This window comes from Grus americana, chromosome 1, assembly GCF_028858705.1.
Source record: "Grus americana isolate bGruAme1 chromosome 1, bGruAme1.mat, whole genome shotgun sequence".
Lineage (NCBI taxonomy): Eukaryota > Metazoa > Chordata > Aves > Gruiformes > Gruidae > Grus > Grus americana.
The window spans coordinates 127,452,082-127,473,689 of record NC_072852.1 but is presented as its reverse complement, the minus strand read 5'-3'; the positions used below and the strand labels follow the sequence as shown (position 1 = coordinate 127,473,689).

General features: G+C 34.8%; 1 protein-coding gene across 7 annotated transcripts in view; it reads right to left on the bottom strand.

Annotated features, from left to right (window-relative positions):
- DMD (dystrophin) overlaps positions 1–21,608 on the bottom strand; it is a 1,313,294-nt gene that overhangs the window by 847,190 nt on the left and 444,496 nt on the right. For 4 of the 7 annotated variants that reach the window (XM_054843533.1, XM_054842637.1, XM_054844432.1 and 1 more), the window contains exon 8: positions 7,260–7,441. In XM_054843533.1, the coding sequence (XP_054699508.1) occupies positions 7,260–7,441 (182 nt within the window). Of the gene's footprint in view, positions 1–5,846; positions 5,970–7,259; positions 7,442–21,608 lie in introns of all 7 variants that reach the window. The other 3 variants (XM_054840966.1, XM_054803063.1, XM_054841804.1) reach the window with 1 other exon arrangement.

Genomic DNA, 21,608 nt, shown 5'->3' with positions numbered 1-21,608 from the left:
TGAGAAGTTTGCCAAGAGATAAAAGTTCTGTCCTTTTTTTTTTTTTTGCATTTCAAAAGTTTAACCAGGTGTAATGAAAGAGTACAAAGAGTGAATCGATCTTTTAAATAATAGGAAATAAGAAAGGTGAATACTAAAGTAAATGCAGTAGTTCTATATATGGGCTTGAAATCCATGCTCAGTACATATTTCAAAATCACTGAATGCATAAGCTAAGTATTAAAATGTTTGACAGTCTCCCTTTTATTTGACTATTTGTATTTAAATAGAACCCAGCATTCCCACAAAAGATTGATACCATATCAATCTAAGAGGAAAAGGTAGTCTCATCTTTGACAAAGTTGTATTTAGAAAAGAAAGTCAGAAATGAAGTACTATTGCTACTCTTTTTTCTTAATCAGCCTTAAAACTTTGAAATTCCAATGCCCAGGAGCCAAAGTGAGGAAATGAACTGGCACCTTGCATCTCAGTCCACTCAAGAGCTACTGTGACTGTGTATAATGAAAAGGAACAAGCAAATCACAATGATTAAGGTTCATATGTAGATATCCTCGATTTAGACACTGCCATGAGTTTCCTACATCAGGAGGTAGACAATAGCATGCCAACTTACTGCATGAATACCTAAGATAGTAGATAAATAGCCAATTGCTTGCTTTCTCAGCCTCAGACTAAATTCTCTTTTCATACTTGCATAAAGTGAAACACCTTTTTTAAGGGTTTGAAATGGGGATGCATAACGACTTCTGGAATTGTATGAATCCTCAAGTTCCTTCAATTTCAGATTTTCAGAACTGCTGCTGGAGTATACACGAAGCAGTGACAGGAAACTGAACTGTCATGTTGACAACCTTTCAGGCTTGGAGAAGAAGCCATAAATTTGCCAGACTGTTATTGAAAATATAAAACATATAAACATGCTTAGAACTGTTTGCTTTATTTTGCAAACTGTTCCTTGAAGACATGGCATTAAGGATTGCTCCCTAAGAAATCCAAAAGACTTGCTCTTAGCTTCACTTTTCCATCTCTGCATCTCCTTGACCTGTGGTGATGTATTTTGCTGTTTTATTATGGTTAGTCTGAACCCTAGGGAATTTACTTAGCTCTATAGAAACAGTTTCTAGCTTTCTGAATGGAGAAAGCTCCATTTCCATTTCTCCATTCAGAAAGCTATTCTCTATTCCATTCCCTAATTAAAAGAGAACACCTAGGCTAACAGCTGGAACTATGGTTATACTCGTGCCCAAATTATATCCATCAAGATCTTGTGATTAAATGTGCAGATAATTCAGGAAGTATTTTCTGACATTTCCTGACTTGTACTTTAAATTATCCCATAAATCTAATACAAACACTCAATGCTGTCAATAGGGTATTTTCTGTGCTGTCTTACCTTAGAAAGTCTTACCAAGAAGTTGAAACTAAAATTCTGTCTGGTTGTACTTTAATCTACAAGAGTTCTCTTCTGATGCCTCTCCAAAGGGCACATTACCACAAGGTAAACAGGACCACGTTTGGATCGCAGCCTTTAAGTAAAAGAAAGGTCTGTTTTGGTTCGAAGGAAAGCATTACGGCAATTCTGTGGCGCTGTGCCACTAAAGCCTGAGGCATAGATGAACCCCAAAGAACAGAGGTCTCACAGCACTTTTACAGAAGTTAACTTGCTGGCATAAGACCAAGAGTGTGGCAAATTAAGGGTCTAGAACACCAGGAATCTCAAGGGCAAGACTGCCAGAAGGATTGTGTGCTGTATGTGAGAAAATTCAGCTTGATTTTATAATGGGTTTCCAGTGACATTCCAAGCTAGTTACTATAGTTATGAACTGATTGAGGAAGTACAGTACAGTAACTCTGTAGAATCCACATCACAAAACAGAGAACATGAAAAAAAAAAAGTGTTACAATACTTCTGTAAAATAGGAGTAATGACTGGAGGGTTTGGAATTTCCCATGAACTAATGACTAGGTTGAGGCCTGAGGTGAAGCCGCCAATTCTTAAGTCCTAAATCCAATTATTAAATGCTGGGGAATACTGTCCCCATTAGCCACTACATCCCAAATGATTTTAATATAAATCTACTGAAGCTTGTCAGTTTAAATGCTAAGAGTAATCCTGCATGCAAATTCTGTATTTCACATAACATAGCGTAGAATGAAGAAAATATAACTCCTGTAAAAAGAACAAAAAATCTACAAGGATATCAATGCAATGGGCTTGATTTTGCATAATAGATAACAAAGGCAGCCAGACTCACATTTGACCTTTTAGACAGACTTACCTAAAGCTTATTTACAAAAGTACAAGTCTCAAAACATACACAGATTTTGTTCATCCCAATTTTTTCAATGCTTACATTTTCAGCATTGTTTTTGCAATACATTAAAAAAGTTTCTTTTCTAAATATTTAAATATTTTACAATTTTTTTCTTTTTTTTTTTTACTTGATCTTTTTAAGACAGTATATTTTATGTCCTGTGGAATTCAGGTGGTAGGTGTTAAGCAGAGATGAAGGCAGTGAGGTAGGAGTTTTGCCTGGCAACAATATCAGAAACTGCTCTGAAAAAACATTTTTGGAAAAAATTAGAAAGCAAAATTATCATTCATATTGGTCAGATGTTCGATGAGATGAAGCAATATAACAAAAGCAAAGGATTTCATAAATATAAAACACAAGCAAAATGGTAATTTAAAACAGGGATTTTGAGATGTCTCAGAAAATTAAATTGAGTATTCCTTTTTTTCTAAGTGAAGCTAGACAGACTGTCTCATTACAGAGACTGAATACAAGACAAAGTAAGACAGACAAAGTCAGGCAAGCCTTCTGTAATTGCTAAGCAGTAACTGCCATCTGAAACCTGTCAACATAAATACTTTCTCTTGGGCCTTTCTTAACATTGATCCAGGGAATTCAATAGTATAGGTTTGCGAAGTGGAATCCTATCCCAAGATCTGCATGAGTTTACGAACACTGTCTAAGTAAACAATGTAAAGGAGGAAAACTTTTCCTGAATGTTAGCAGAAGAACTGCTAATCGTGTTAGCAAGAGCATTTAAAAAGGCTTAACTGCTTCAACAAGAAGTGGTCAAGCACAGACCAAACAACAAGAAGGCACCAAGTGAACTGGTTGGCAGAACAATGATTTTCTTTGAATCCGAGATATGTCACAGATAAGCAAAGCAAGACTTGCCTGGCCAAAACTTGTGCAACTAGAATACTCAACCTTGCAAGTATACTACTGAGTGATGAACAGAATAAGAATTCAGAAAGGAAGAGTGAATTTAAAGGCATACAGGTTGTGAAAGTATTATGAAGTGTGAAGATGGGGAAAGTGAAGTGAAATGTGACAATGAAGAATAGGCAAGAGTTGAAGACAGAAGGTAAAGGACTTTGACAGATGATTGAGTAAGAGGAAATGTTATTCCTTCTTGCCAATACGGAGCCCAGAGAATCATAGCTCGTTGCATTTTTAAAATTTCCAACAATTGATAAGTGCAGAAAACATATGGTATATATGGTCGAATTTGTAGGATAACATCCAAAATCTTTGGAAAGAGGTCTTATTTTATTTATGTTTCTTCTGAGTTCCAGTTGACTCATGCTTGGACTACAAAAATCTATTTGACCATTCTTCCAAATGCAGATCTTGAAAAATATCACCTAGTTAAACTCTATGACATTTTTAGATCAATCTTAGCTAGAATCTCTAGAGAGAAGCAGGTAAAAGACTTTTTGTTGTATAGTTGCTATCATCTTTGATTATCTTGGACAAATTATAATATTCAGTTCCTGAAAGATGAAAGTTTGTAGAGATCTGTAAAGGAAAAAATGACTCTCACATTTCAACAGAAGAACAACATACTTAGTGAAAAATCTTACTTCTTAATGATAGCACCTAAGACACCATTGAAACTGGCAGACCACAGTAAACTAAATCTACTGAAATTTTTCTTTGATAACTAGATGGAAATGAGACACAGCTTACCAAACTGTAAAATCTAAGAAAAAAAAGTTGAATTCATTGTGATTTCTTTAATGCAGTCCCCTACAGAAGTAGATTTTACTCAAAATCCTACAGGCAGTTGCCTGTTAGAATTGTTAGAAAATGAAATAATATTTATTTGATTTAATTAAAGTAGATGAGATTATTAAGGTATATCAGCTTCAGATACCTAGAGAAAAAACAAATTATCAATCACTATTGTATCAGGATAATAAATTTGTTTTAATAGTTAGATGACAGCTGTTCTTCAAGAAATACGTGGCTAGAGGCAAAAAAAAAAAAAAATCATTATCACTGATTAAGAATTGCATATATTGAATTGGCATATTAATTGGTACTATTTGCAATTCAAGTTTATCTTGATTATAATGAGACTGTGTCTGGTGATTTTCACGTAGGATTTTTAAGTGAATGCTTTGCATTTATTAATATTTGTTGTGGTTCTAGCACAATAGGGCCCAATTCTGGTTAGGTCTTCAGATTCTGCCAAATCAGCAGAATGATAATATTATAGTAATGTTATTGCATAAGTGTAACAGATAAAGCTTCCAAATTCAGGAAGACAAGATCCGAAAACTGGAATGGTGATGACTAATGGAATGATATTTTCTTGCTGCATTTTAATAACTATGGTTTTTAGAATTAACTTCAATTATATCAGCTTGTACATTATGCTTGACGATGGGGGTGTTGACAAAACCCACAACTGATCACAATAAAAGTAGCTCAAGAAAAAAAGCTCTATCATGACTTCATTCTTCTCAATTATCAGTATAATATCGAAGTAGAACAAATCAATGATATCAGTTTTAAACACCTTGTTTAAAAGCTGTATTATCATCACTGCAACACATTTGATGTTAGTATAATGTAGCAGGACTCATGCTTATGTGCACAGGATTTCTTTCCTGGAGTATTTAAAGGAAGTCATTATTCAGTAAAATACCTGTCACTTGAGTAGATTCAGAAACATGGTGTTGAATTCAAGTGTAATTTTGCAATAAATTTTTAGAGGTTAGGCAGAATTAAGTCTCCACAAGAGAACTCATACTGTAGTGCCAAATACATGCAGACCTCTTTTCCCCAAAATAATGAAAGGAAAGTACATTGCATTACACAATATGACCTTTGGCTCTCACACTTGTCAGAAGTTATAAAAATCTGACTACTGAAATCCTCATTATAAAGATTGCCTGAAACAAGTTTTATTAAACTACTGCAGCTATTTAAAAGTGGAAAAAAAAAAAAAAAGAAAAAAAAAAGAAACACAAAACCCTAACCTGAATGTTGGCATCGTGCCGTTTGTGATAAAATGACCAACTGTTATCTAATAATCCAGGTCATACAAAGACTATTAAATTTAATGTTTCCTTTCTCTTCTGTCCAACTACAGTAACCTCCTGAAAAATATCATCACTTACTATTTTTTTAGATATGAGGGTTAGGAAAAGCAACAGAAACTCAAATGTTCTTGTTTTACTACAATGAAACACGAGACAGAAATATAATAATTAGATGCCACATTCAGCTTATTTTTGGTTTCTTCTGGTAATACTATTTTAAAGCAATATACATACTATTTTCAGAAATACACATAACAAAGGAAGCAGTTCAGAATTCTAAAACAGCAGTGCTTGAATGCTGTTCATCCCTAACAATCAGCACAACACCTTTTGCCAGCCATGCTGAAATACACAGTAAAAAGTAAACACTTGACAGATGCTAAAAAAAACCCTGGAAAAAGTAGGTCATCAAGATCAGGTACAAGCAAAATGCACAAACTCTTTCACTCCAAGCACAAGCTTAATAAAACATTTTTTAAAACAAATGACAGTATTGACAGACCTGTGGAGGAACCTGCCTCCGCTTTTGGTCAGGGGATGTGACATACACAGCTTGTGTATACACATAACTTTTGAACCGTGGTTTAGAAGAAGGTGAAGGTCCCTGGGGTACACTGACTGTGATCTACGAAGAAGAAATTAGAGGTGGAAAGAACAGATATATGGATAGGAGCATGGATTACAAAAATAAATTAATGATTGATTTTAAGAGTAAGTAAAGAAAAAGAAGTAGGAAGGTCATCACCAGTTATATTGTTCAAGGACAGTGTTTGTATTCAGCAGTCAAAATTGGGATGGTATTAAGGAAAGCTCTCATTTAATCTGACATCCTTTCCAAAAGCAACAAACTGTCAGGACTCAATACCAGCAGAATACCAATGTAAATCGAAGGTTCTTTATAATTTACAAACAAAGGCTCAAAAAACAAGTGATCTTGTAGTAAATCCTGAATAAACAGAGGCAATAGTCATCTGCTCAGTACTCTAAAACAGACTGAACATCCCAAAACCAAGATACAGATTAAATTCATACAAGTACACTAAACAGTTCAGCAGAGACTGTCTGATGATTTCAGTCAAAAACATAACTGACATAGCAAGCATAAATTAATTCCAAGTATTGCATGAGCTTTTTGAGAGCTTTTTTCTGAGCAGCGATTCTGCCTCCTGGTGAGCTTCCCCAGTTATATCTGGAGTATAATGTTGTATGGTGGGGAACATCCCTTTGGCCAGCCTGGGCCAGCTGTCCTGGCTGTGCTCTCCCAGCTTCTGGTGCACCTGGCAGGGCGTGAGGAGCTGAAAAGTCCTTGACTTAGTGTAGGCACTACAACTACCCAGCAACAACTGAAAACATCAACATTATTCTCATACTAAATCAAAACCACAGCACTATACCAGCTACTAGAAAGAAAATTAACTCTGTCTCAGCCAAAACCAGGATGCGAGCCATGAGCTGAGAACAGATGATCTTAAAATACAAGTCAGTGTAAATTAAATGCTAAAAGATTAAAAATGTATTATGAATATGGAGAAATGTCAACTGCTATTCTCTAAAAAAAGTAAAAAAAGTTTCTACATGTCTGTGTTTAAATGTAAAACCTTCCCCAGTTTCAACGTTCTTCCTTGTGATGCCCTTCCACAATCAAAACACCCTGTGCTGTAAAAGTGAAGTGCAAAGCACTTATTTGCTGAATAGCTACTTTTAAAACAGCCCGGTGCAAGGTGAAAAAGCAGTATGAAAGTACAGTTCATGCAGACAAGTACATTTGACTTGCCTGTGGTGAAGAGACTTTCTCCCTTATGGTCATGGGGTTTTTGCCTTCCATTGGCCATCTGACATCAAACTTAGGGGGTAGGGAAGAGAAAGAACCACTTTAGAGCAGCAAGAGGAAAGCAGAAAAGTGAGAAAAACTCACTCCTTGTGAAAAACGCTGTTGATGATGTACTTGTATGTGCTCTTCTCTAGTGATCCTTGAGTGTCCTGACAACATCTCCACCTCCCTGATGGCTTCCATGGTGACTTTCTGGGGCAGAACTTGGAAGAGGGAAGTCACATACATTAAGATGGACTTCTTATCCGGACAGGCAGTTGCAACGTCTGGAAGGCAAATTAACATGCATCATTTCAGTTTCCACATCAGACATGAAAAATAGCCAATCAACTTCTTGGAAAGTTGACAGACTAATGAGCAACCTATTGTCCACATGAGTTCTCTAGAGACTAATTAGAACCTTACAATCAGTGCCAAACTTACAGACTGAACTTGCATACCAATGACAAGGAGCCAAAGTTTATAAATGTAGCTGTTCTCTCATTCAGCGTGAACTTTCCATCTATATTTCTTTAGTCAAAATGCACACAGTATACAATTTGACACTGCGATCCTCATTAAGCAGGACTACACATAGGAAAAGGTGTATTTTCTTGTGCTGTATAAATAGTGCAGTTTAAAAAACAATCAAGACAAGCTCATTTTCAAAGTTGTGCCTTGTATGTTCTCTTCACATCTTTAATCGTTGGAAGTGACAATGATGTAGGAAAAAAAATAACACAGGTTTTTCTAGCAAATGGGTTCATACAAAACTACTGAAGCCAAACTCTAATATAGCTACATAGTTTTTATATTCTACATAGTCTTATACTCTTCATGAAGTCTGTGGAACATCTAAGGAACATCGTATTCATAGACATTGAAATACATAATAAAAAACCTAAACCTGTAAAATATCTGTGGACTTTAGCAGTAAGCACAAGAAACTTTGCATGAACACAAAGATGATTTCAGGTTTTGCATGTAGCCATCACATACATCAGCTGGAAAAGTGGTTTATCTGACTCAGCATTTCAAGTCAATAACAATTTATAAAAATGTAAAGCATGTGGCAGCTCTCTGAAGTAGTTACTTTGTTATTTGGCATTGATGTTTACCTCCTACACCCAGTCTAGTGAATCAAGATGAAAAAACACTGTTGGTACAAGAAATTTATCATTCATTCCATAAGTGTTTTAACAAGAGCACTGATAGAAAGCCAAGAACTATGAGATTTTACTGTCCTCAATCAGTTCTGGCTTAGCTAATACTTTAGTTCAGAGATGAAAAACAAAACAAACACCCCCCCCCAAAAAAAAAAAAAAAAAAAAGATAAATCAATTAATATATTCTGGCAGACTCAATAGTGCTACAGGGTGGCATGTCATCCTGTCTTCCTAGAATGGAGATTACACGAGGAAAGGCACCGTCACATATATTTGGAAGTCAAGAAAAGACATCCTAATAATATTTTTGGTTTGGCTTTCTGATCTATCTCCATACTTTTGGTTTGGCTTTCTGATCTATCTCCATACCTTTGCTTGATACATTATGAAAGAAAGCTGAAGGTTTAATTCTATTTAGAAATGGATGGAGGAACGGCATGTTCCCTCCAAGACCCCTAAGATTTATTTTCTCAGTGGCCACTGTATACAGAATATGATCATATAAAAACAAACAAACAAACAAACCCCAAACGGAAAAAAACCACCACCACAAAAAAACCACAAAACCCATGACTTTTCCAAATCAAGTCACACTACAGCCCTTGGTCTCCACAGGCTTCGCTTCTGTGATAGAATTCAGTCCAGGAAATATTTTGCTATTTCCATCTTCTTGTCTTCTCATTAATATTTTAACGCCATTTTATTATACTCAGTGTCCACTAGTAATTGATGTTTACAAGAATATCCATATCTTTACACAGGCAAGAGTATACACTGAAAGAATTGACATTAGTGCCAGCTGTGATTTTTCCATTTGTTGTTCATTATTTTCCTTTTCAAAATGTTCTAGTAATCAAATAGGCAAATACCTTATCATTTATCTACACAAATATCTCACACAATAAATAAACCAAGTACCTTGCAAACAATATGCATGCCAGAAATTGTTTAACCATTCTATCTGACAAATAAAAAGTACATATGCAGCTGTCAGAATCCACCAGCAAATAGGAAAAGGTTTAATTATTTAATCACAACAAATAGCTAAACAACCATTGTTACAAAGCCTGGAATATCAATCCACCTCTCAAAATTCTTTTTTGCAGGTTCTTGAATTACTAGAGCAGGAATGACTTCTGTTATCCTATCCTATTCCTTTGCTTTCATATTTTTTTTCTTTTTGAATCCTAGTCTAATATATTGTCTTTACCACCTGTTAAGACTGATGGATATTTGGAGTCCTAGTAGTTAGGCAGTAAATAAATAAAAATTTAAGCACTTGCTTGCAAGGAAGTTAGTTATTTCCTTGGAAATATGTCTGCTTTCATTCCTGGGAGCAAAACATCTGTTCAAGCCAACCTACACATTCTAAAAATTCATCTCCAACTCTCAAAAAATATGAAAGATATTTAAGAAAATTAAGTCAATATATGTAGAGTATGCTGTTATTCAGATACTGGTTTTGAGAGAAAAAGTAAAAACAAAGGAATTATCCAGGTGTTTCTGGGTTTTTTGGGGGTTTGTTCATTTTTTTTTTTTTCCCCAAAACCAAGGTATCATCTTCTCCAAATTCAGCTCAGAAGCAATTATTTCTGAATATTTTCATCCATTTTCTTGACAATGACTTTCCAGGATAGGATTGAAAAAAAAAAAAGGGGAAAAAATAATAAAACTAGATTAGACTATAAATTAAGAGAGTTTAAAATGGGAAGCATTATAACATTAGCACAAATTATATTATTAACATATTAATTAATCATGCATCTGAAAGACTTTGGAGAGCTCTGAAAAACATTCTAGCTCTTTAACAAGATACAGTTATACAAAAGTATTGGAAAAGTTTCCAGCATTAATTTTCCAGCTATTGAGAGTAATCTTCTATTGTAGAAAACTTTATACTGACAGATTAATATTTTTCAAAACAGTGACTTTCTGGTACTCAAACTGAAATATGTCACATGAAGCACAGTATTTACAGAACTAGTTTTTGATATATTTTGTGATGCACAGGCTTACTTATTAAGACGTGGTTTCTTTAAGCATCTTCTGTAGTGAAAGAAACAAAACTCTTGCAGGATACAAAAAAGGCCCTGATTTTACATGTTCCCCCTGCAAAAATATTCACACACTGACCATTTAGACAGATTAACGTCTCCAGGGGAGGTCTCCAGTCAAACTGAGAAAGTAAAGGGAAATAAAACAAAATACTTCTTCTAACACACAGGCTGAAAAATCTGTCTGATACTAAGTAGACACCGTAAGAGCTAGAATTCTACCATGAATTTTAATGTCCGATAACATCCTGCACATCTGGAGACACAGCCACTTGGTAACAAGTCCCAAAAGAGCAAGAATCTGGTTTCACCACAGAACTTTAAAACCATGAAATAAACACCACCCCACCCCTGTGCTGCTGCCTTTAAAGGGTTATTACAGGTTTAATTTGGGAAGTAATCTGCCATTGAAACTGTATGAGACTGACTGTACTAGCAAAAACATTACTTGGTCTTAAGTAGCAAGGGCTTAAAGAGAAAGAAAAACAGGTAAGATTTTATTCCCAGATGGATGCATTAGAGTTGGCCCAGCACAGGTAAAGAGATCTTCGAAATTAAGAAAAGAAAGAAGAAAAAGGGGGGAAAAATTGTAAACTTGGTAATTTATACTCCAAATGCATATTTTCGCTCATTTACTAACAAGTCTATGTGCAGACACTAAGCTACGACAGAATCATGAGGCCTATCTTAGATTTGCTGTCACTGGTAACAACTTAATTTCCTGATGGTGAAAGCATGAGACTGAATACATTTTGTTCTTATTTGAACACCAAGAAACAAGCAAGATTATCGGGCAAAGAATATAAGTTGTTTTTCTTAAATGTATAAAAACTTTTCCCTCAGCTAGCACTTGGTCTGAAAATGATATTGGTTTGCAATGCATGTTTAGATTAAGACTATACTGATGGTAATGATAATAGCAGGAACAAAAGAAGTGGAAATGATTTACTCTACTGATGCGCACTGCTGGCAGTAAGACCTCAAAGCAATAAAAACTGTGCCGTCTCTCAAAGGTCAGCCAGTCACTGCAGTGTCTGCTCTGCAATTATTGACCTTTTTTTTTTTTTTTGCTTGTTTTTTAAACTTGTTATCATTTTCTGCCCTGGTTTTGTACTCCATTAGTAGACCGCATGTTAAATTCAAAATGAAAGAAATCTTTACAAGTAATCTCAAAGAATGGTGGTGGACTTGCAGACGGACAAAAATGGAATAATTTATGAAATACCGCATAGCTGTAAATATTGAAATCTGGAAATTTAAACTGACAATTCTTTAATAAGTTTAAAGAGCAGATAAGTGCTGTCCTTTTTCTAAAATGAATTCCTTAGTGCACTTTCCAACTTAGGGGAAGATATTTAATTAAACAGAAATCTATGTGTCTACAGCCTCTTGGAGAGAAGACAGTTAAAATCTAAATAGGAAGGCAGTGTCATGCAATTCAGCACATTCCATTTCTCGGTGGTACTAAAGGTGAATTAACATCCTCTTAGTAGAGAGGTAAATAATTCATTTAGCCTGCAATCTTATACAAGGGGTTTTTTTTTGTTTTTTTTTTTTTTTTTTAAAAAGCAGTATTTGGAACAGGACTGAGTAAAAGTCAAAGTTTTTGGAAGGCTGTTCAGTGGTCCGCATGAATAAGCATGGTGATCACAGCCTATTGCCTTGCAGAATAAAAATCACATTTTACAAAATGAACTGTTAGCAAAAGGCACAAAAATACAGACAGATAATTGAAGTGAGAGTGGAAACCTGGAGGACAGCCCAGTGGTGACCTATACACAGATAGTGGCACTGTTGGTTTTTTTTGTTTTTTCCTTTCTATAGATATGAATACCCATTCACCTAAAACTAGTATGAAACTCCCAGAAATTTTCTCCCATTGTTTTTTCAACAGACTTTTCCTTAAGAAAGTAAATGTTTTAAACCTTATGGTTAAGGCCTATAGAATACCTTAAAACTGCTGACCACAGCCATCCTTTGTAGGCTGTGTTGAATGAGCTCAGAACAGCAGCATGAAGAAAATCTCTTCAGAAGATTAATACATTTGTGTTTGCCTTTTAGAATTATGGAGACAGGTCAGGATTTGTGAGATTAAAGCATTGTGGGATTCAAGTGTATCTGGTAGTAAAAAATGCAATGGCCGAGAACACGTTAAATCTGTCCAACTGTCTGTTCTGATTTGCTGCATGAGGGTGAAGGAGTCTTGGACTGATATGCAAGCACTGTCCTGGTTGAGTGAACTTGACACTATCTCTGTTTTTGAAATCTGCAAAATCAGACTTAACACCTATGCTGAACAGGAAAGGTGAATCTTATTTTCCTTCAGTTTCCTTACAATGTTAAGCATTTATTTAATAACATCACAACCTTAGCACCCTAAGCTATATCTAGCATAAGCATCATCTTAGCAGCGAAGACATAGAAAGAAATTAAGTCAAAATGGCAATGGAATAAAACGCTGCTTTGAAAAAGTGGACGTGCATCTTTTAACATTTTTACCATACGTGTTGTATACTAATATTTTTGTCAATGAGTAGGAGCGAGCATGGCCCTCATCAATTTGCTGAAATAACAAATACAAGGCAATATTTAGTTTTCTCACAACACTGATATAAATTGCTGAAACCTGCAGTTCGGTTATTCAAAACTCTCAAATGCAAATGCAGTTAGGGGCAAGGGTGGGGAGGATGGAGAGAAAAGAAAACTAAAATACACCCTACCACTTAAGTCCTACTGAAGAATCCTGAAAATAAAGAAAGATCAAGATAATTATGCTGACTGACATCTAGAGTCAGTAACAGTGTATAAAATGATACATTAGCAGGCACCCAAACAGTAATTTTGCTAAGAATATTTGAGATATCAGCAAGTGGGCCAATATTTCAAAATATTGTACATTTTCCATTTTACTTTTATAAATATTTAGCCTAGTAAAGTTTTTACTTATGCATTTCTCTCCTATCAATCCTTGTTAAAGTTACATGTCATTCAGTATGGAAACTATGACAACAGTACTCAAAGACTGGAAAAGTATTTCTGCTATAAAATTTCTTAAGACACTCTGTAGGTATTCTCCGAAAGCTAGACATGACTCCAACTGAGTCCAGATTATCAGTTACTGCAGTATCAGGAAGATTTTGCCTGCTGGGACTGGCTGTACCCATAACCAAAGTAAAAAATTGTTGTACAACTATTGTATTAAAAAGTTTAGCTCCAATCATGACTTGTTTACCTGATGCAAAGTGATACGCAAAATATATGCTTTGCTGATTCTGTGGTTGCAAGAATTATGAAATATAATGGAAGACCTTGAAGAGCTAAGTCATTATTAGCAAAAGCCAGCATAATCAGTAAGCAAAACTACCATATCAATGTCAATTTATTAAAATGGCAAATTAAGTAGATAACTCAAAATGTATGAATTAGCAGTCAGCCTTGTTAATTACATCTATTATAAATTTTGATCAGACTGATTAAGAGAATTTATTTAGTATATGTTTTGTAGTCAATAATTCTGAAAGGTAACTATGAAAAAAATAAATTTGAAACTGAACTCCAGTATCTAAAGATTTTATAAGGTCTTATGGAAATAAATTCATTACTTTTATTTCAGTATAAAATCTATCACAAAAATAATATAAGATAAAGGGAAAAGGGTAATAGAAATCTAAACAGACAACTCTGAATACAAAATGGAGAGAGTATTATGCATACTGGATGGGTGATATCACACTTAATAAAAGAAGGTAACAGTTCTTCAAGTGCAATCAAAAGCCCCTGGAAAACATAGTATACTTCTAAGATATTAGGTGTAAGATGAGACAGAATTAGAAGCATTTCATCTTTTACTGGTAAGTTTTCCCAAAATGAAACAATACATTACAGTTGGTATTAAATTGTGAAATTGAGATCACAGTCTCAAAGTTATAAAGGCATTCAGAGTCAGAACTTGGGAAGTAATTGTAATGGCATATATTACATTCCTTTTTTATTTAGCATATGAATAAAATAAAGGATTTGCTACTTCTGTCTGAGAAGACTGTTTTCCAGCTCCGATATATTTATTTAGTGAAAGACAGGATTTTGTTCTATAAACCTTATATTGCTCATAAAGAAATAAAGATCAAGCGATGCAAAGGGAAATATGAATGCTGTCAGGATAGAAGAAATTCCACTGTATCTACCAAAAAGAAGCACCTCAGAACCATCACTGGTATCTGCAGAAATATGGGGATTCTGCTTCTACGGTACATACCTTCCTCTTATTCCCACCTGAAATGGGATATTTCTGACATCAGGGCAAGGTAATGAGGTTAATCTCTTCCAAAACTGGCACAACAAAATGGCCCATATTACTGCATGTAGCTCATGCTCTTCCCCCCTAGAACCTCATGGACAACCGATTTTCTCTGAAATCTGAGAAAAGCGAAATTGGAAAAAAAACCCACAACAAAACAAAAACAAAACAACAACAAAAAAACCCCAACCCCCAAACCCAAACCCAACCAAATACCAAAAATAGGCTTATTTTGATGTAAATAAAAACTAAGCTGTTCTTGGCTTTATTTTTATTTATTAAAAAAAAAAAAAGTAGCAGAATGTTTAAGGAATATAGCTTAATTTCTATGCAGAAAAATTCTTAAGTTTAGGCTAACTTCAGGTGTAAAATTGCTCACAGATATCTTAAAAAAATAAAATGCAAAATTTACTGTATACAATAGTACCTTCAATGAAATTATTGTTTTTCACTAATTTAGGCCATAGAATTGTTTACAGATAAAATGCATACTTTTTATATTTAATAGGCCATACTTTCACAGGGTATGAAAGTTTGATTAAATAACACTGAAAAAAATTCAGAGAATCTTTCAATATCATTACAAGAGACTAGGGAACTTTATTAACTCTTCAGGTTTGGTTACATATAGAATATCTAACATAAAAAAAATTCACTGTCAGGAATTAATCTGTACAAATTGATTAGATGCATCAGTTTTAAATTCAAAGAGGAGGTTTCTTGTTGACTCCTCTGGCTATACATCTTGGTTTTTTTTCACTGGATGTGTTCTTGCATTTAAAGGAAGACCAGTTACCTAGTTAATATTGGCTTCTACATGCATGACACGCACACTGTATCAAAATGACAAATGAAGTCTTTAAGAAAGTTAACTGTAGCAGATGCAAAAAGACTACCTCTACTTTAAAAGTATATCTTTTAAAAATACAAATACATCTTGAAAGAGTTGAAACCCAAGTGATTCGATTTTATATATATGACCGTAATTATTCCTACTTTAAAGTGCTAAAAAACCAGGTTAGAAGAATTTCTTGTAAATGCAGTAGGGGAAGGATTTCTAATTTTTGAGGGATTATTTCACTAAGAATACAGCAAAAAGATTAATGTGCTGATCTTTTTCTTCAGGCTGATCATGAGGAAAACCAGCCTAAAATATGTCATGCCAATAATTTTTAAAAATGCAATTTTTGACCAAAGGGTTATTGACTGTATGCATTCCACCCTCCAGAAAAGTATTTAAACATAACTGTTTTGTGATTTAAGAAGAAAAACCTTAAATGTAATTATCTGAGAGGAGAGAACCATTCACGTCGGACAGTCAGGAAGTCTCAAGCCCGTACTGTAAGGCATTTAATACTTTTTCAGCTGGAAACATCTGTTCATGTTTTGCATAAAAGTAAGATTCTGTTCATGTTTCTGGTGTGTTGTCATTGAGATAGTCTGGAAAAATGCATTTTGCAAATGTAAATTTTATCACCAGCAGATCCTGAATTAGGGTCATGCTGAGTCTATTAGACCACATGTTGGGATGCCATTCTGCTTGGGGCACAGCAAGCTCTACTCTCCTATCCTCCCTTCACTTTATGATCAAGTTGTTAAATACATTCAGGAGAGATACTAGTGAATATAATTCCTAGCAACAGCTTCTGTGACTGTGACATGGTAATCTGTTCTGAGGTTAACTGTTACAGGCTTTATTCTAATTTCTTCTCTTGGTACCCACTTTATTGTTTTCTTAGTGAAAAGATGTAATTAATGTATTTCTACCTTTGTCTACCGTACCATGTTTTCTGTATGCTATCTTACCATGTGCTTTCTGTCTTTAAGGTATTAAAAAAGAGGAAAAAAAATATTGTTCCAAACAATCTCTGGCAAACAAGTTGGCAAACAGAACATCTGTCATCTGGAGAAGGTGGCATAGGAAGGAGAAAAATAGAGATATAATTGCTTCAACAGAATCTCTAAAGGTTCAGAATGGAGAGTCCCCCTTGACTGTATGCCAATGAGCCATATGTGGAGTGTCAAGAGCATTTCAGGTTGCGAATGAGTACTGGAGTGACAACATGAATAAATATAAGAACTTGTTTTGAGAAACCCAAAATAAATGCAATTTTATATGTGACTAGTGTTGGAGAAGTAGTGAAATAGATCAAGGGCAAGGCAAGATATCTTGCAAGAAATACATACTTTAAAGACAGAGAAATGAACACTTTAGTGGCTCCTATTTAAATAGGCAGTAGAAGATGTCTTGCCTATTCTAGCGAACGCAAGCCACAGCCTAACTGATCAAGTGTAAGTGTACGTGTGACACTGACAAGCGTGGAGCAGCGTGTAAGTCTCTAAAGAGAAGTGAAGATGCTACAGCTCAGTGGAACAACGCTGGGTTTGAGCACGTCACATCTACACCACCTACTTCAGAAGTTCCCTGCAAGCTGGAATAGTTATAAACATGCAACAACAGCAGCCAGATGCGACTGGGATGCCAATTGGCATATCATGTACGTGTCAAGCAAACATTAAAATACATATGTAGCAAAATTTCAAATGTGTAATGCAATATATTAAATTTATTTCATATATGAAAAGAAAACCATAGGTATTAAAACATTAAGATAATCAGGGTCTAGTTGCTCTTATCTGGTCACAGAATAGCAGCATTGCAATGCTTTACTGTGTGCCTGGATAGAGGAAATCATTCTTAGTGTTGTATCAGTTCTTAAGTAGAGACTTCAAGTGTCCCTGGATGATGGGACAGGCAAATTCTGAAGGAAGAGCCTACATGGGATTCCTGAAATCAGTTCTGCAATACTAGCTTGTTCACTAAACCTGTTTCTGACTTCATCGTTAAAAGGTTTTCTCACATTTTTCTCAATTCAGAAGTATTCATTTTCTCCATGTTTTTTTTCTCCAAGAAACAAACAACATGATTTCTGTATTCAGAAAGCTAACTCCAGGAATTACGACAATAGCAGTGTAGGAGCAACTGAGAAAGAATAGCAACCTTTTAGCGGACGGCTTTATTAAATAACCCTGACAGTTTACCTACAGATGTTGCAGAAACCATGGGAGAGATCATCTGGATAGCCTATTTCTGTTAGACATCAGCTGTTTCCATCCTGACATGAATATGACTAAAAGAATCTTCCTGAAAGTTCTGGTTCCTCCTCCTTCCTCCAATTAAAAAAAACCAAACAAAAAACCCCAAACAACCAAAAACACAACCAAAACCAAAAACCAAAAAACCAACGACGCGCAACAAAACTAAACTAACCTGTCATAATCACTTCAAGGAATAATAGAAGTACAAAAATAAGTGGGGAGAAATGATAAATGACTGCTCAAGACTGAGTAACAGCACTTCAAGAGCTACGAAGTACACAGCACGGAACCTACACTTCTCACCTCAGCTATCTACAAACTCTGCCTGACCTTTTTTTTTTAATCTTTAATCCTATCCCTATTTATCTCCCCATTACGCAATGACTTGATACTTCTTTTGAAGCTCTGGCTGTTCATGCTACAGGGGAAAAGTGGGGTTTGAGAGGTGAAAGCACATATTCTGTGGGATAAGATGGAAAGAAGAAGTATGCTTTGACCCTAATAGTACAGTTAACGTCAATGTAAATAAAGCCAGTACTTCTGTGATAATTTATTCATTTTTTACCAGTGAAATCTCCATTTACCTTTGCCTCCCCCAAAAGACCACCAGATGTTTTTCATGCTCTAAATATACAATCCTCTAGTCCACCACAATACATTTAGGAATTAAATAAGCACTGTAGTAGTTTATGAACTTAACGAGTGGCTGCATGGTAGACTTTAAAGGCAGGTTGTTGAATATGTCTGGACTCAACAACGAAAGGCTAAGAAATGGTAAGTTACTCTTTTCAAGAGTAAATTTAGACACTTCAAAGATCAAAGCCGATAAAACCAGTCCATAGATACTTTAACTAAGGAAAGTAGAAGTAAGTTGTATTATTTGTTTGAACAATGACTTTGAGTCACAAAGGTGATGTAGTCATGGAGGAATGCAAATTTTGATCAAAAGAGTTATAATCTCTAGAATTTATACAAATTTTGGGATATACTGAATATAACAACCCTTCAGATTACATGGCAATGCCAGTCATCATAAAGCACAGGTTCTTTTAAGGCCCACGTGGTGCACGTCCAGTGAATGCAGACATAGCATATGAGATTAGATGTAGGCAGAACTGAAGCGTGTATCTCATGCATGTTGTGATACTTGCAAAGTTACGGTTGTCAAACTTTGTAGAATTGCTGCAACTACAGCAAATATATATGGTATTCTGTACAACACCATCTCCTGAAAATATTTCATACTTCTGAGCATTCAAGGAGCCAGAGAGATCACAGCCTTAAAATATAATACTTCAGGCCTTTTTTAATTTTTTTTTTTAAATATCAATTTCAAAAGATAAACTGGATTCATCTTCAAGAAATATAATACTGATTTTATTGCACAAAGCATTAAGAAGATCTGATCTGAAATTCTATGTTCTGATCAGAAATGTTCAAGAATGATAAACCAGAAGTGGAACAGAAAAGGGTTGTTAGTCTTAAGTGGGAGACAATGTAGAGAAGAATGAAAACTTATTAAGAGTCTAGTCAAACAAAGGCTGAGTGCAGGTATGAGTGTTCTTTATAAATATACCATGGGGTAAAAACAATCAGAACAAAAAGCATCAAGCTCAAGGACAATGAAAGCAAAAGAACAAAACAGAATAAAGTGAACCAGGAGAAATATAGTCCAAAAATGCAGAAAAGTTTGTCACCTTCATAAAATGAAGTTCTGAGAGAAGCAAAGGAATAGAAGCAAAGTATACAAATGACTATGACAAAACTTGAGGACTTTAATAAAAGCATTATAATGATAGGTTTACTTGAAATTGCATGCAACAGGACCCAATGCATCATAAGGTCCCTCATGTTCTGTTCCTCCCCCTTCTTTTACATTACTCTTAATGCTAACTATTTTTCACCTATACATTTTTAATACATATTTTCATGCTTTTCTTGCTATGAACTCTACTGCTTTGATTTTTTTAATTATTTAATTGTGGGGAAATATGTGGATGCAATAACCTGGCAAATATAACAATAAAAATAATGTGTCATGTCTGACTATTCTTAGAAACTCTGACAAAGCATTACACTAAAGATGTGACAGAGCTTTTGCATATATAGCATACATAGCATACATATATATATTTACCATCTAATAATACATCAACAGAGCATGTGAAAAAGCTGGAGATTTATTAGTGCAGTCAATAGAATGTAAATAGGAGTTAGGAATGCATTAGAACAACAACCAATTTTATTACATATTTATCACATATTATGTTAATGAAGAAAATGCAAGCAACCCTAAAAATGGGTTTAGAGAAGACTATGAAGCGACACAGCAAAAATCATCCAGGTTAAATCTAAACATTAGTTGGTGCACATTTTAACAGGCAGAAGAATTTGGAAATAAGGAATAGGGGCTAAGAACAACAAAAAAAATAGAACATGTAAAAGTTTAAGAAAATATATACTCCTGGAAAGAGATGGTAGAACTGCTAGGTCCACAATTAGTAAATTATCTCTTTCTCTCTTTAAAGTATCAGTATTAATTATCATTTCTTGAACCACCTCTTTTTAAAATGCATGATGTTACATAAACTCTGGATTCTCTAACTGAACAAATACACATTTGTCCAATTTTCACCTGAATGTCACTTCTCTTTCCCATTGTCAAGTGCGTAATTCCTCACTACTGATTTTTTTGTGGTTTTGTTTTGTTTGTTTGTTTGTTTTAAAACCCAGGACCTTGCAGCTCATTAATAGAAATCTATTAGAGCACAGTGATATTTGTCCTTTCTCCTGCCTCCTTCCTACCTCTATTTAGCTCTTCCACCTCAGATTTGAAGGAATGGTAAACCTTCCCCCCGCCATCCCTAAATTCTTTAAGACTTAGTTTCTAGCAGATGACAGAACTCATTGCTGACATTTTATCCTGAAGTCAAGACACTCAGCAATTTTATTGTTATCTTGCCTCTTTTGAAGCAGTCTTACTTCTTTTCATGACAGTTAACGATTAATAGTTAAAGACATTATGTCCTGCCAGGCCTTAGTTTATGCTCTTTAAAACAAAATACTTTTTTAAAGTCAAAACAACCTAAATACAAACTTTTATTAGCATTTTGGGGGAAAAAAGGGAACACGAAACAACAAACAAACAAAAAAACAAACCACAAAGTTTGTTAGAGGATGTCCTCAAAAAGTTCTGTAAGTTTGGTTTTAGAATTGACTTCTCTAGGCTGAACACTTAAACAAACAAGCAATGCTACAGGTACAGGGCTCAAGCAGAGCCACGATGAGAATAAGCAACATTCATAATTACAGTAAATGGGAGCAGAATCTGGGATTACAAATGAGAGCCGTGCAGGCCAACACTTTACTTGTTAAAGTCTTTCTTTAATTACCTAGCACTAGTGAGACTGATCTTAGTCCAAACATAAAGAGAGGATTTAGTGGTTATTAACTAAGAAAACATATATCATCTAAAAATTATGCAGAAGAGGTGGCCTTGGCAAAGAACTAAGAATGCTCTGAAGACCTGAGATTACGCTTTGAAACAGGGCCTACAACATCTAATAAATACCTAAATACATTAAATACATGTCCAATCCTATGGGAGATTTTCATTCCTTAAACAGAGTACAGTCTTGTAGTAAATTACAAACAGATTGTAAAACAAAGGTTACTGGTGTCTTCTCTCACTGACTTGTTTCTATTGATTAAAAAACTGCAAAAAAACAAAAAACACAACAAAAAACCCTCCAAAATGAAAAGAAAAAACAAGCAGCTCTCCAAACTTTAAACTAACAATAAGCAATGCTTTCTTCTTTACAAATAATCTAGTAAGCAT